Source organism: Amphiura filiformis, chromosome 11 (genome assembly GCF_039555335.1).
Source record: "Amphiura filiformis chromosome 11, Afil_fr2py, whole genome shotgun sequence".
NCBI classification, from domain to species: Eukaryota; Metazoa; Echinodermata; class Ophiuroidea; order Amphilepidida; family Amphiuridae; genus Amphiura; species Amphiura filiformis.
Genome location: NC_092638.1, coordinates 25,985,077 through 26,002,087, shown reverse-complemented (window position 1 = coordinate 26,002,087; position 17,011 = coordinate 25,985,077). Strand labels below are relative to the sequence as shown.

Genomic DNA, 17,011 nt, shown 5'->3' with positions numbered 1-17,011 from the left:
AAATAAGAAAAAAATTATGAAAAAATTACAGTTTGTTATCCTGTAGGCCTATATGCAAACCATTAACTAATGTTTATTTCTTCATCTATCACATATTATAGATGCATTGGTTTTCCATGCATTTATAATGTGATAGATGAAGAGGTAAACACAAGTTAATGGTTTGCATATACAGGATAACAAACTGTAATTTTTTCGTAATTTTTTCCATTTTTTTCAAATTATCTGTGAATAATCCTAACCCTTCAGAATAGGTCCAGTGGTTCTTCAATGTTGCAAAATACTTCTAAAAAATGTTAAAAATAAATAAAAATTGTTTTGAGTTTTGACAGTAATACTTTGAAATTTTAAGTTGTTTTTTTGTGAAAAAGGATGTAAATTTTTATAGAAAACTGTTCCAAAATAAGGCTCAGATTGCACGAGAGAGCATCTAAACCCTGAGAGCTTCCAGGGCCCTTAAGCGGGCCCTGGACCCCGGCCGTTAGGATTTCGCGCTCCGCGCTCGTGATGTCCACTACTCGCACATAGGCCTATTTCAGTTATTTCACAGAAAATTTTCAGCACTTGTCATTAAGTTCCCAGACAGCAGAAAATTTTCTGGAGGCCTGGGCAAGGGACAGGTATGTCGATATGCTTGAGTGAACCCTATGCAACCATTACACTGTTCAATAGCCTTATTTTAATGTGGTGGGAGTTTAAAAAAACACAAGCCCTGAACAAAATATGATGCGTGCGCATAATGCCAGGCAAAATACAATGGAAACTGTGTTGATACTGCATACTGCCAGGCATTGACGTCAGAAGTCAACTCATCTATAAGAGAGATTGTGATGTTCCATACATGCTACATAAACCATGCATTTATACTGCGCTCAAAACGTGCATACATACTCGTCTCGGTTCAAAGTTGAATTGTTCTCCTTCGTCACGAAGGAGCACATATTCACGTAATTAATTTGTGTTTTATTCACATAAAAGAACATATTCATGTGTTTTTATTTTCACGGCAGCTGTGTTGTGTGTGAAAAGCGCGAAAATTAATGTACCACGAAAATTTGCACTTTTACAGTATCTTGCAGGGAAACAAACATATTTTCTAGCCCTGGTCCCAGATTGATGTCCTGATCAGGGATGATTTCTGTATATCCTTTGCCAGCTCACTCAAAGAAAAAAATGCTATATCCTCTAGTCATGTTGATCTATAAGTTTTCCAAGTACATCAACAAAATTTGCAGAGTTTATAAGAATTCCCACTTCACCAATGCCTGATTTTAGGAATATCTTCCGGTGTGATTGGCATCTTAGGTTTAATATACTCCAGCCAGTCCTCGTAAAGTTCCAGTTTACTATCGTCCTTATAGTCCCAATGAATCTGTAGATTTGGGGGTAATTCTTGCGCACTGAGTTCATCAAACTTGGAAGTATCTTTGACCTCCACTTGATAGAAGGATAATACATCAGACATTGTCTTCATCTGGTTCAGGTGGAAGTTTGGTACATCGTGCTTGAGGGCTTGTGAACACCTGGTGAGAACCTGTTACATAAAGCAATGAGATAATGAAAGAAATTATCAGCAAATGTGTTAATATTGTAACATTGATATGTATACAGTGCGCAAAAGAATTAAGGTACCAGTTATATTCACCCCTGTGTATCTTAAACAACGACAAATGTGTTATTTGGAACCAGCAGCCAATAGTTGCATCTTTTACCTTAAGACCTCAATAGTTGCATCTTTTACCTTAAGGCCAGAGTAATGGAAGACACATTCGTCCACGACCGAATTTGAGATTTTTTGATATTTATCAACACTAAGATGTATTCTTTCACTTGAAACTGATAAAATACAACTTGCTAATATTTATTCAGTATTTTTGCTTGATTTATTTCACTCTTTTCAACTCTAAAAAGTCACATGGCTCAAGACAGATTAGTAAATTGGCGGAAATAATGAGTCAGAAATGTGAATGCTAAATATTGTGATTACGCTACATGAATCGGCGTCGGCGTGATGCCGGCGCAACTCTGCGCGTATGTCCAACGCAGTCAAGGCGCATTCGGTATGTTGTTAACGCCAGCAAATGTGGTGTAAACAAAACAAAAATTTGCAGTCAAAATGCCACTTAGATTTTTTAATTATTTTGAATTTTGGCGCACTGAAAGCAGACATTATAGATTCATTGGTGCAAAAAGATGCATATTTAGACCATGCACCAGATACAGCTTTTACAAGTGTGAAAGTCTTACCGTTTTAAAATTTAAGGACGTTTTGTGCATAATTTGGACATTTTTTTACTAAAACGTCGATTTCTCAAAGTTCACTTTTGACAATATTGCGCGATTTTTGTGACAAGATAACTCGAAAAATATGCAAGCAAAGGGTAAACTTTTTGCACTATCCTTTAGAGTACATCAAAGTCGAGGGAAGGTTTTTTCATTTTTTCAAAATATTTGTTTTAAACAAAAATATACACCATTATGTGCAATTTTTAGCTTAATAGAGTGACAAAATGGCTTTTTTCACATGTTTTTTTCAATATTTAGATAACAGAAACGAATAAAAAAAAAAAAAAAAAACCTTCCCTAAGTTCATATCTCTTCTTCATGAAAAGCTAACTGATTTTTTTTTTTTTTTTTACGGATTTTTTTCTAAGTTGTCACAAAAAAATTGGGGTAAAAAAGTTTTCAGAAATAATGAAGCTCAAAAAGGTCCATGTTCTCTCCCATTACTCTGCCCTTAAGACCTCATTCGTTGAAATCATTTAAGAAATAAAGACACTACACAATGATCCAAAAAACCCAAGGAAGATGCAAATTCAAAAGTTGCAGTTTGCTCCATTGCATGTCCTATTGAAGTACACAAAGCATTCTTGAACAAGGGAACTAGCGTTATGCTTTCCATTAGTAGCACATTAAAATTAGTGCTTTTATTGATCATGATTAGAACATAAAAGTGCAACTTTTGATTTTGTTCCTTCCTAAGGTTTTTGATCACTGTTTCTTTAATTCTCAACCAATTTCAACAAATGATATCTTAAATTCTGTTGAGTTAGTGCAAAAATCTTACAAGCAATAGCTACCAATAGCAATATGCATGTATTACAATGATAAAACCAATTAGCCTAATTAGCCGAATAAAGGTCCGTTCATACTACCACCGCATTTGCGATGCGTTACTTTGCGATGCATTGCCGCACTGCATAGTACTGCAAACTACTGCATTGCGATATCGTAATAAACTTAAGGCATCAGAAACAAATTTGTTCGATCTTTGGATCGACCGTCGATGCTGCTTCGATGCTTGTTATTAATGAACTATCAGCTAATTAATCAGAATTAAAGCTAAATTTATATTGGCCAATATCGCTTCTGGTACAAATCACTATTTCATCACAATTAACAATAGTAAATTAATTGATTTCATAAATAATAAGGATCGAACATGCATCGATGGTCGATCGAAATATCGAACTTATTTGTTTCTATTGCCTAATACATTTTAACTTGGAAATGTGTTGAGTTGCAGCAAAAAGTAATTGATATATCAGCATCGCAAAGCAACGCATTGCAAATGTGGTGGTAGTGTGAACGGACCTTAAGTGGGTTACTGCAGAGAAGATGTCTAACCCTTCCCAAAATCCTTTTCAAAATAAATTTATCACCTTATTCCTCAAAGAAAACAAGTAATATTTTATCCATCACCCCCCAATGATTCCATATTTCTCCTATTTGCCCCACACAGACCCCCTTTACTAATCAAAATCTTCACCAAAAGACCCTTTCTAACACCCTTTTAGACCTTTTTCTCAATTCTCTCTGAAATAACCAAATAAATTTCAGCATTTGCCCTTGAAAGACCCCTATTTTTACAAAATTCCCCCATTCATCCGTGGTCTACAAAAGTGAGTAATTAATAGGGAGATTTTGCTCAATGTTATCAAAAATGTGTCTGTGTAGCAGCTTCTGCATATTAAGAAGTGTAGTAGGTTTTAAAATAGGTTGGCTTGAGAAAGATGCTTTGATAAAGGTGTGAACTGTATGTTTATTTTTCCGATACCATCTCATCTTCACCCTGAAAACATTACTGTTTTTGCAGTTTCTACACATACACATTGTTGGTAATGTAGCGAAATCTCCCAGTCAATGGATCAACTTACCTTATATTTGACTATATTATCACTGAGTGGGACCTTCTCCCAATCTGATGCTGCTGACACTTTACAAACATCCACAGTGATGCTCCTCAACACATCAACCAGGTCAGAGGGCGGTCTGTATACTTGCTTCCTTATTTCAACCCTGGCAATAAAAATAAATCAAGGGTTCTGAACCAGAAAGCTGTAACTCACTACACTGTATGACCAGCTCTCACAAAATGAGCAGAAGGTTGGCTCCTTGCTTTGGTTTTCAAAAATCAATATTTCCTCAGCCTCCACAATGTCTTTTGTTTTCTATTGAATTTTGTCATGATTAATGGACTGTATCTTCTACAGTGCCTTGACAACTTTATGCTCAATTTGTGGGAGCAGGTGATTGTGAGTTGAGGCTTTCTGGCTCTCAACCCTCGAAATATCAGTGGAGACATGAATGAATTGGTACTCAGGGCCCCCTTGGAGATCAGTACTAGTTACTGAAGGGGCTACCCTGGTTAAAGAAAGATTAAATAAATAAATACCTTACACTGTTGTGAATGAGTAATCTACCCCCAAGGCCAAAAAAAAAAGTTGTTTGTTTGTCCTCCACCGCCTGCTCCTCAGATTAAGGCCTGACCAATATTTTTTTTTATATAAAAATAAGTAAAATTCAATTTTTTTTTCAGATTTGGAGTATCTCTGGACCTAGCTAGAGCTAAATACTAAGATCTTTCATGGTTGAAAATAAAAAAAGCCCCCAAAACATTTTGTGTCTTCAATATGCATGTCATAGTCTTGTGTTCATGTCATAGTCTATTATTTTTAGTGACTTCAAAATACATTGGATTTGAAATCATTAAAAGACTATGACATGAACACAAATTATAACTTTAACTGCATATTAAAGAAACAAAATGTTGGTTTTTTAAGTCACCATGAATGATTGTAGCATTTAGCACTAGGTAGGTCCAGGAATACGCCAAATCCGAAGAAAAAAAATTATTAAAAAAAATTCGCCCGCCCGCACATCCTCTTTCAAACCTGTGGAGGACAAACAAACAATTATTTTTTGCCCAACAAGAATGCACAATATTATAAACAAAAAACAATAATGTACTTGCTGCAATGGCCCTGTAGAGGAGAGTTTACCACAGCTCTCAACAAGCCCCATTTCATGAGAGGATTCCTATGGAGCTGATGCCAATAGTCAATGAAATGAGCTGTATTATTGACAAGTGCAATTCTTCATCAGTCTGGTGTGGAGGAAATCCTGAAAATATGCTTTCTATGCAGGGGTGTCAATACGCTGGTCAGCCACAGTGAGCACTCAGTGCTAACTACTGGCACTTAGCCCTTACTGATGTCTTTGCAATCATGCACTAAATTTGGCTGAACATTTCAATATTTGATTTTAAAAACACTTGAAATGGAAAGGAGAGTTTTCCAGGTATGAGGGCTTATTTCCAAAGAAAAATAAAAGCATCATGAGGGCTTATTTCCAAAAAAAAAAAAAGCATCATGAAAGACTACAAAAAACATAGCCTCTGTTAATCTTGGTGCCCCTCAAATTCAAATCATTGCCCAAATCACGCCCTTTGCTCTTTGCCCTTAAAAATGTGAATTGCTGGGCCTGGACCAACTGCCAAGCAACATTGAGGAACTACCATACAGTTACTGAACAGCCTGAGCCTGGGGGTACACAAGTTTGTTTTCAGTAGGGAACTTAGGGGTGTGCCGAGTTGAGAATTTGAACTTTATAATTAGGGGACCCATCAACAGAACTATTTTTCATATATTTCCAAAGAAGTTCCAAAAACATTCAATAATCAATAGCTCTTATAAATCAACATATTCCAGTATTGAATTATTAATCAATCCATGGGTAGGAGGGGGAACCCTAAAGACAGAGATAAAAAGACTAGTTTGCGTCTGACGTCATCTGTCAATCAAACTTAAACTAGAGCCTGGTTTGTTTACAAGTGTCGTGATCATATGAATTGCTGAACGCGGCAGTAAAATCAGGCGCCTTATTGTTAATTTTGCACAGGAAACATACAAACCATCTTAAAAGTTAGGTCTTTATAGTAGGAAACTTTCTTTCGCGAAGGCACCATGTCAACAATGCCTAGCAAAGTTGCTTTTTGCCTTGTAAAAGTACGTAATATTTTGCCATTTTCTCCGATCGGCACCAGATAAATCGACCTTCCTTTTATGGATGCGCTTATTAACCAATCAAGGATCGCACGGAATTTGATTGACAGCGGCGTTAGACATAAACTAGTCTTTTTTATCTCTGTCTTCAATTATACCAATACACAGAGCAAAAATACCAAGGTACTGCATACATGTACTTACGATTCAAGGAAGGATGGCTTTTCTTGTAAGATATCCATATATCTGGCTTCTACTTGTACCGACTCCTCTTCTTTCTCTTCCAATTCTTCTACGTCAGTGCTGGGACCGCTGCCATACAGCATCTTTCGTATCCATGACTGCTCTCGTTCCACAATCCCAAACCCTTTGGACCCGAACAAAAAGAAAATGTGATAAATAGATATTAAAAACAGATTTACAGATAAGGTGACATGATGTCATATAAAAGACTCAGGCCTCAAAATTCATGAAAGACTACAAAAAACATAGCCTCTGTTGATCTTGGTGCCCCTCAAATTCAAATCATTGCCCAAATCACGCCCTTTGCTCTTTGCCCTTAAAAATGTGAATTGCTGGGCCTGGACCAACTGCCAGGCAACATTGAGGAACTGGTGCTTTAAAAACTTACACCAAATCAGAAGGGTAATACCATACAGTTACTGAACAACCTGAGCCTGGGGGTACACAAGTTTGTTTTCAGTAGGGAACTTAGGGGTGCGCCGAGTTGAGAATTTGAACTTTATAATTAGGGGACCCATCAACAGAACTATTTTTCAAGAAATTTAGACCCATCCTTAAGGGGTACTACACCCCTGCCCAATTTTGTGCCTATTTTTGCATTTTCTCAAAATTATAGCGCATTGGGGACAAGTAAGATATGTATATTATAGGGGCAAGGACTACAACTACTGCACTGGAAATTTTATTTCAGCACAGAGGGAAAACCAATATTTGATCAATAAATCAGTAACTACTTGCTTTGAGTTAGTGAATTTTCAGTACAGTAGTTGTAGTCCTTGCCCCTATAATATACATATCTTATTTGTCACCAATGTGCTATAATTTTTGAGAAAAATGCCAAAATAGGCGCAAAATTGGCCAGGGGTGTAGTGCCCCCTTAAACCTGCACTTAATAGTTCTACAATGCAGTCACCATCTACATACATGTAGTGCCACAGGTTTTTATTCACTGGTACTGGAAGTAAGTTAAATCATCAACACCTGAAACATACTTACCGTATTCGTTCCAATAAGCGCCCATACCCCAATAAGCACCCGCCCAGAGTATTTTCAATTTGTGTAGGGGTACCATTAATGTTGAAGTGACTGATAGATGTTGATACAGTGAAATAGCTTGAGGATTTAAAGTCCTGTGTTGCAAAACATTTACTGCATCAGAAATTGAAAAGCTACTAGAATGTCTCGGGACCCTATTGTAACATAGGTAAATTTGTCTCTAATAAACAAACAGCCCTTACGAAAAAATTAGGTAAACCAGGCAAAAAATAAGCGCCCACCCAAAATGATTTGTAAAGCGCCCTTGGCGCTTATTGGAATGAATACGGTACTCCGGTTCTCTTACAAAATGTAGCTCACCACCATCATTTCCAATTATTACATACACATTTACGTTAAATATTATTATATACCTCTATCTTCTGATACGTCCCCTTTTGCTGCTACATATGTTGCCCTGTGGATCTGAAAAACAATATAATAGACAAAAAGGATCATATGAAAATGCAGTCATTTATACCACATGTACTTGTCGCAAGTTTACAACCACTGGCTTATAACTTGGCTGCATGGTGTCCTGCAAGGGTGGGGAGAGGGGGCTTAAATCTGAATGAGAGCTTCAAATATATTGTTCGAAAATTCTAACTTTAGTAGTTTGCAATGACAAGTCAACCTTTGCAAATCGGGAGATGGATTGATTTGCCCAGCACTGGATTTTCTCAAATCTTTAATCAGCGACACAGTTGACAGTCGCCAAAACAACTTTGATCAAGCAAGGTTGCAGAATTAAACAGACTCATAATATGGTCGGAATTTGTACTTCAGCGCCTGTGTTTCCAGTTAAAAGTACACAAATTATCTTGCGAAGATACATAAATGTTAGCCAAGCTAAATTGTAGCCAAATTTGACAATCTAAAAAATTGTTTTAGAGCCTCAAAACTCTGACTTGGGCCGGTATGGTTCCCCAGTCTACCTTATGATCCACACAGTAACTATCGTGTCGTTGTGGATAGTAAGGTAGATTTGTCGATCAAGAAATAAATGGCAATTTCTGACCCAAATTCTGTTGGAAATGTGGAGCAACAGGCTTGTAACAGCCAGGTTTTCATTGCAGTTTGCGAGTGAATTGCGACACAAATTGGTACTTCTGCAAATCAAATTTCTATAATGCATATAAAAGCGATGCAAATAATTATAGGCCAGTGGGACAACAGAACAGATGCGTCCCCTAGCTAGGCATGGTCACAATTTAACATGTGAGGGCGGGCTTCATTAAGCTTCTTGTGATCCAAGATCCTGTCTCAACTGTGTAATCCAATAGGAAAATGAAGAAAATTTGGATTTTGACCCTCAAAACTCCAATCTGCAGGAATATTAGCCCCCGCTAGATGAGTAAATGGGAGCGGTTAGTAAACGGGTGCGGTTAGTATAAACGATGGAAATGGTAATCATGTCAATTGGTATCGCTTTTAACAGCTCAATTATTACGCGGTTAGTGATGTGGTAGGCCTACCATTTGTTGCCTCTACTTTGCAAACGACTTCCTTAGCGTTCTTTCTTTCTTGCTTTCCCGTTCTTTCTTTCTTGCTTTCCCGTTCTTTCTTTCTTGTTCCCTTTCTTTCTTTCTTTCCCGTTTTTCTTTCTTTCTTGCTTTCCCTTTCTTTCTTGCTTTCCTCCCTTTCTTTCTTGCTTTCCCTCCCTTTCTTTCTTGCTTTCCCTCCCTTTCTTTCTTGCTTTCCCTCCCTTTCTTTCTTGCTCCCTCCCTTTCTTTCTTGCTTTCCCTCTCTTTCTTTCTTGCTTTCCCTCCCTTTCTTTCTTGACGCATGTATGTGGGTTTCTTTCTTTCTTTCGTTCTTTCTTTTATGTGTTTCTGTTTCATCAAGTAGGTCTATAGCAACATTGGGTTTCAAGAAGGTTGAGTTACATAGGCGTAAATTCCGGGGTGGTGGGGTGGGGGATAACCCCCCCCCCTCATATTTTGATAAGGTCAATGGTCCGTATAATCACCCCAAGTTGACACATGTATAATAGATGTGGGTTTCTGACAAAATTAACCTCATTTTTGGCCAAACTAAAAAGTGCCAATTTTTGCGGCCTTCGTGCGAATTTGTTCCACTTTTGCACAATATAATTCACCAGTAGGCCTAATTAGCTTGCCATAAATTATTCTGTCGCCAAGATGCTGGCTTCACTGTAGGCCTATTGCAAAAAATTGATTTAAATGGACCCATCCCCCATGCCATGTCAAGAGAAATCTATGCCATTGTTAATGTTGCCAAAAGATGCCGGATTCACTATTAATATGCCTACTTCAAGAAATGTTTTCATCCCAAAAAAAAAAAAAAAAAGAAATCTACGCCACGGATATTTAGCGGTTGCGGTTTTATACCATGCTAATCTGCTAATAATGCCCCACACTCCCCATCGAAATTCATCACAAAATGATAAACGAATAAACTCAAATTACTTTCCAATATATGCCTAGGCCTACCTTGAATTTAAAATCTTCGGAAAGTCATCACAAAAGAAGTTTCCGAAAGTCACAAACGAATGCAGTTGATTTATTATTATAGTGGTTGCGGTTTCCAACTTTCCATGCCGCATAATGCCCACTCTCCATCGAAAGTCACCACGAACGGATAAACTAATATCACTTTCAAAATATTAGATCACTTGGACCATTTTTCGAAAATCATCTGTGTAGCGGTTACAGTAGGCCTACCATTGCAAACGTTGATACAATTTTACAAAGTAATACGAAATTGCGCCCTCGTATTGAACATGCGCGTATAGTATACGCGTAGCTTGTCCGTAGTCTTCAACGAAGCAATAATAAAATAAATCCAAATAATTATTATCTCACCCCTAGGCCTATACCCGGTATTGACCGGAAACGTACGTAGCTGTACGTAAATGTGTCAATACATCAGTGTTAACACCCTCCCACATCATTACACCTTTACCCTGGTAACGTACACGTACGTAAAGGTTTTAATTGTTAATTGACATGGATATAGGGCCTTATGATGTTAAAACCAACACCTCTCCACATCACACCCACACCCTACGGACCCTACCCCGGCAACATACGTAAAGGTTTTAATTGTGCAAATTGAGTTCGGGCCCTTTTTTCTGTTTGAAGCAATGATTTAAATAGTGTAAAAATTATGCACCAAATGGCTTCAATCGGACCTTCATTTTGCAAAATTTTCGAACTTCTGCAGGAGGCAAAACTCATGTTCACGAAAGGCTTCATGTACCGTTATTTCACCAATTTTCGGCTTTTTCAAACTAAAATTTTACACACTAATCATGCTAATAATCCCAAAATGATCCACCAAATCGCTTCAATTAGGTCTTCATTTTGCAAAGGTTTCTTAATTCTGAGGGGGTAACATCCCCCCTCAGACACCCCCCTGCACAGTGGATAAACAAGCAGCCATTTTTTATTCTCAGTGATTTCGATATTTACCAATTTGTGTTTAACACAATTTATAGGCCTACAACTGAAGAAAAAACTTGTTCACGAAAGGCTTCATGGACCGTCATTTCACAAATTTTCGGCTTTTTCAATTTAAAATTTTACACACTAATAGTGCCAAAATTGTCCACCAAATCGCTTCAATTAGGTCTTCATTTTCCAAAAGTTTCTAATTCTGAGGGGGGCACATCCCCTCAGACTCCCCCCTGGCCCTGCGTCGCGCAGGTGCGACGGGATGACCGCTACGCGACCATTTCTTTTAGTGTTGGCCGATACCGATCTGTGAATCGGAGATCGGTGCCGATATGGACTGCATCGGCCTTGAATCTGAATCGGCAGATGAGCTATCAGCTGCCGATCTAGCTTACCGATCTCTGAACTTGACAGTAATAAAAGTACACAACAATTCTTTAAGCTTACCATTACTTTCTTATGTAACATTACTACTATTTAATGCCAATATATTTCCAAAAAGCGTTGTTACCACCGCAAGAATCATGTCGTTTCATACTGTATTTTATGTATGTATCCACCCTTTGATAGACCGAATTAAAATGTAAACAAACAATCACGTGTCTCACTGTCTTGTGCTTGCGCTTTTGTCGTCATGACTTGTTGCTGTTTGACATCTCACATCTGTAACCTTTTGCACATACCGCAAACCTTGCTGTTGTATTTATCAATTGAACTTGCACGCTCGCGGGCAATAACTAATATTTTCCAAAAATAAAGCCAAAAATAAAATATTATCCACTCAGTGACAACACTCCCGACTGTACAGTGCGTTCCTGGGAAAAATTTGTAAACACTTTAAGAGCCAATCTCCCTTATTATGTACCCATCTGTGATACAAAAAAAATAGAATTTTCTCTAAAAAATAATTTTGGTACATATTAGCACCAACAACTCACATGTAAAATATGAGCATGCACAGCGCCCTCGTTCAGCTTAAAAAATTCTTGAAATTTCAGCCTCTCTGAGCCTTACTTGCAAATGGTAAACTTTGGAGGTGCATAACATCATGCGCCATCATCATCCCAACCTGCATTTTGCATTTTTGTAAAGTACCAAATGGTTACATTACAAAAACCAAGAAAAAAAAATGGGATCTAGATGGCGCACAAAATCAGCAAATCCAATGATTTGATGAAAAGCGCCCTCGTGCAAACTTCAAAGAATCATAACGGGCTGCGCCATTAAGATCCCAAGTCCGAACAAGTTTGAAATTAAAGACCTCCATGGCAAGTTTCATTTTTCAGCAAAAATGTTTTGGGATTTCGTTGGCGCACCGAGTTAACAGAGGTCAAAGGTCAAAATTTCCTATTTTCGCACATATTTGCACGCCTGTATTATTGCGCGCCAACATCACCTGACTCTCCGAATAGCATTTCATCAAAGAAGAAGTAATTCTCTGCAAGAACTGAAAAAATTAGCTTGGGATCTCCTGATCTTCATATTTTTCTGATTTTTGAAAATGGACTTAGCCTCATTTTGGAGGTCAATTTGACCTCTTTTTCCCACTCGCTGCACAATGTGGGCTTTTTACTGCATCACAAAAAGATGCGCCAACATGATCCCAATTTTATGAGTCATCGTCTAGCTTCTTTGGCGACCAGTAGATAAAACACAAGCAACAGCTAATTGGGATCATGTGGGCGCACTAATATAAAAGAGGTCAAAGGTCAAGCTTTGTGCCAAAGTGATGCATATTTGCCTATGTGCAGCACGAAAGTGGAACTTTGACCCGCCATAAAAATGTGCGCCAACAAGATCCCATCTTACTTTTTGGATGATTGGATAAAGGGGCTTATGTATAACTGATAACAAGTAAAAAAAAGTGGGATCATGTGGGGCACTAATTCAATAGAGGTCAAAGTTCATACTTTGTGCGAATTGGCATTATTTTGCCTATGTGCAGCACAAAAGTGGAACTTTGACCCCAATAATATAAATGCGCCAACAAGATCCCATCTTACTTTTTGGATGATTGGATAAAGGGGCTTATGTATAACTAATAACAAGTAAAAAAAAAGTGGGATCATGTGGGCGCACTAATTCAATAGAGGTCAAAGTTCATACTTTGTGCCGAATTTTTTTTTCTATGGGGATCACCAGACATGTCTCAATGAAACTTGTGTGAGTGCATTTCAGATGATGCTGATTCCATCATGGTAGTTGGTGAGAGTAAAAAAAAATTTTGCCAAAATACTTAGTCATATTTTGCAAAATTTGAGTGAAAGGTTGCTGAATTCGGCAACTTTAGGCTAAAAATCGTTTAATTTTGTATGAAGTATGAACTTTGACCTCTAATGAAATAGTGCGCCCACATGATCCCACTTTTTTTTTACTTGTTGTCAGTTATACATAAGCCCCTTTATCCAATCATCCAAAAAGTAAGATGGGATCTTGTTGGCGACATTTTTTATTATTGGTCAAAGTTCTACTTTTGTGCTGCACATAGGCAAAGTAATGCCAATTAGGCACAAAGTATGAACTTTGACCTCTATTGAATTAGTGCGCCCACATGATCCCACTTTTTTTTTTAACTTGTTATCAGTTATACATAAGCCCCTTTATCCAATCATCCAAAAAGTAAGATGGGATCTTGTTGGCGCACATTTTTATTGCGGGTCAAAGTTCCACTTTCGTGCTGCACATAGGCAAATATGCATCACTTTGGCACAAATTGACCTCCAAAATGAGGCTAAGTCCATTTTCAAAAAATCAGAAAAATATGAAGATCAAGAGATCCCAAGCTAATTTTTTCAGTTCTTGCAGAGAATTACCTCTTCTTTGATGAAATCCTATTCGGAGAGTCAGGTGACGTTGGCGCGCAATAATACAGGCGTGCAAAAATGTGCGAAAATAGGAAATTTTGACCTTTGACCTCTGTTAACTCTGCGCCAACGAAATCCCAAAAAAATTTTTGCTGAAAAATGAAACTTGCCATGGAGGTCTTTAATTTCAAACTTGTTCGGACTTGGGATCTTGATGGCGCAGCCCGTTATGATGCTTTGAAGTTTGCGCTAGGCGCTTTTCATCAAATCATTGGATTTGCTGATTTTGTGCGCCATCAAGATCCCAATTTTTTTTCTTGGTTTTTGTAATGTAACCATTTGGTACTTTAAAAAAATGCAAAATGCAGGTTGGGATGATGATGGCACACGATGTTATGCACCTCCAAAGTTTACCATTTGCAAGTAAGGCTCAGAGAGGCTGAAATTTCAAGAATTTTTTCAAGCTGAACGAGGGCGATGTGAAGGATCATATTTTTCATGTGAGTTGTTGGTGCTAATATGTACCAAAATTATTTTGTAGAGAAAATTCTTTTTTTTTTTGTATCACAACCCCCCTGATTTGGGTACATAATAAGGGAGACTGGCTCTTAACACTCGACACATGCGCCCTTCAATGTCGGGGCAGTCGGGTTTCCCAAGGTGAATTTGAGGGCATGTTATTTTTAGAATCGCACATTCTCGCTATTCCTCCTGCTCACACGGACGATTTCATCTCTTAATCTCCGAACACGTGAATTCTTTCTGTAAACAACTCTGCACAACCAATCAGGATGGGAATTCCGCGGTATTCCCCAATACGTCATGCATAAATTATTATAATATCGATGGAGCTGATTTAGCTGCAGGGTCATCGAATCAATTCGCGCAGTGATTCGCCTAACTTGGTACACACTTAAATCAAAGTTGATTCGCGGAGAAGAAAGAAGAATAAAAGTAAAACAATCAAGAGAAATGGATTAATGATTAAACTTCCGACAATCGGAGGCACTGAGTGAGTAACGCTGGGACTTGGGGTGTAAAATGGTATTTTATTTGGGTTGATATTGACATGAAAAACCTCTAAAAAACGGTCATCATATTACATAGTTACAGGTTTGGGGAATTAAGCTTTGACCGTTTACATACTGGGGCCCGACTTGAATGAACTTGTACTGGTTGTAGAATAACATTTAAGGAATCTGAATCGGGATCGGATCGGCCCGATCTGCTAATTTTCAGATCGGAGATCGGCAGATCCGATCTTGGGTTGGATCGGCCAACACTAATTTCTTTATTTTAGTATTTTTATCATCACACCCCCCTTGAAAAATTCCTGCGTACGCGCATGTATTCATATATTGCTTACCTGTGTTTTCATATCATATTTTGTAGGTATGCTAGGTGAATTCAAATTTGCCATCAAACTGCATCATTTCATATATCAAATTAAAGCCCTTGAGTAAACAAAGCCAAAACTGAAAACCATTTTTTCATAGCCCTTTCCGTAGCAAAGTTACATCTTGTCAAAGATTGACTTTCATCAAAAAGTTTCGGGTAGCAAAATTCCCCAAAACGGCATTACGGGGTGTTTCTATATCTTAAGTCTCATTATGATAGCAGCTTTTTTTTAATGGAACTGCTATCCAAATCCCTCTAAAATTCCATGTGCGGGTGACTTATCACCATAAAAATCACATATTTGGGTCAAGTGAAGTATAGAAAACATATTTATGTAGGTTTCTTTCTTCGGGCACTTGTTTTAAATTTCTATGTAAAAATGCATTGACATTGTCTGCGAATTACCCTGTGTAAAGATAGTCACTTGTGCTGAGCATGAAATTGGTCACTTATCGCTCACTGTTCAAAATGTGACATCTACACCAATTACAGTCCCCGAAACTGTCTACTTTTTAGCCGACCTCAATTCGAAACATTTATTGATAGTTAAAAATGCGATCCCCAACCCTTTGGTTACCTTTGGACGAATTTTTCGAAATCTCCGCGGTGTCTCCGTGTCTGAAATTCCCCGGTACAAACATCGAAAATGTCGCAATTCTCAGTTCTCGGTGATGATACTATATCCGCATCGCTGTTTTCATACATGAATATGCATATCTCTGACCCCTGTAAGGTCAAAAGCGTGGCGTTGATTTCAACCAATCCGATCCACCGTTTAATAAGCAGCTTGATACTGACGTCATATCTGAGGTGACCAGGAGGCAGGAGCTACCATTTTGGTAAACTGAACTCGACTAAATGCGTTCTTTTGGTTCACATAAATCGAACAAAATTTTCAATAACGGGTAATAGTATGATTTCAATTTTTATTAATGAAGTTACTTGTAGTTTTGAGGAATGACAAAGTTGTTTTTGGAAACTTAGATGTTTGTTTCAACTGATGATGTAGGATCGCAAGGTGAGTGAATTCGTGAAGAGATTTGCTTGTTTGAGTGATAGTAGGATACGGGATGTAGGCTAGTCCTCTGTGTTTGACCGGCTCCGACGTCTCAATTCTAGCGTCTCAATTGTACCTGCTTACCAGACAGCAATACTGCGTATTGCTGTATGGAACCAGATATATCGGCGAATTTGGCTGACTAGCAAATGTGTTAACTAAGGTTTGCCTGGGTTACCTATATTTTGTGGTGAAAAATGATTACAAATGTGTAATTTGCAATCATTTTTGGAGCAATGATTTCTTCGAACCGACGCCGACGGCTATGTGTGTATGTGAATGCACATTAAAGTTAAATACATACACAGCACCTGTTGGAACTCCCGGGCGGAGCCGGGGGTTTCAATTATTGGAACTGCCCCCCCCCCCCCGCATGCATGGGCTTCCGAATTTTGCAAATTGTTCTCCGACTCCGTAAATATTCGGACACTACACATGCTGTTTTTCGTGAATTTGACATTGTTTTACGAAAATAATGAATCGAAAGCGTAAACCAATCATGCATCTTACATTTCTGCACTGTTTGCACATCCATATATTTTGACTGACATGGGAATTCGAGAGAAATCTAGTCAAAATCGACGCACGGCGAAGAGCCCCGTACATGTAAGTCGCCATTTTTTCTTGACCTAAAATCGACGATGAGGGCATGATGAGGGCAGCATCAGGAATAATAGACAAAGGGATAGGGGGGGTAGTGTGTCTTATGACGTCATAGATGAGTCACGTGGCAAATTTACCATAACTTGTTTTTACGTGGATTTCTCGCAATGA

At 38.1% G+C, this 17,011-nt stretch overlaps 1 protein-coding gene across 1 annotated transcript; it reads right to left on the bottom strand.

Moving 5' to 3' along the window:
- Window positions 1-614: 614 nt before the first annotated feature.
- On the bottom strand, window positions 615-16,855 carry LOC140164640 (large ribosomal subunit protein mL50-like). The gene is made up of 5 exons (XM_072187982.1): window positions 16,748-16,855; window positions 7,937-7,988; window positions 6,489-6,651; window positions 4,158-4,299; window positions 615-1,534 (listed from the first exon to the last, which is right to left on the bottom strand). The coding sequence occupies exons 1-5, from the start codon at window positions 16,853-16,855 to the stop codon at window positions 1,256-1,258; spliced, it is 744 nt and encodes a 247-aa protein (XP_072044083.1). The 3' UTR covers window positions 615-1,255.
- Between the last annotated feature and the right edge of the window lie 156 nt (window positions 16,856-17,011).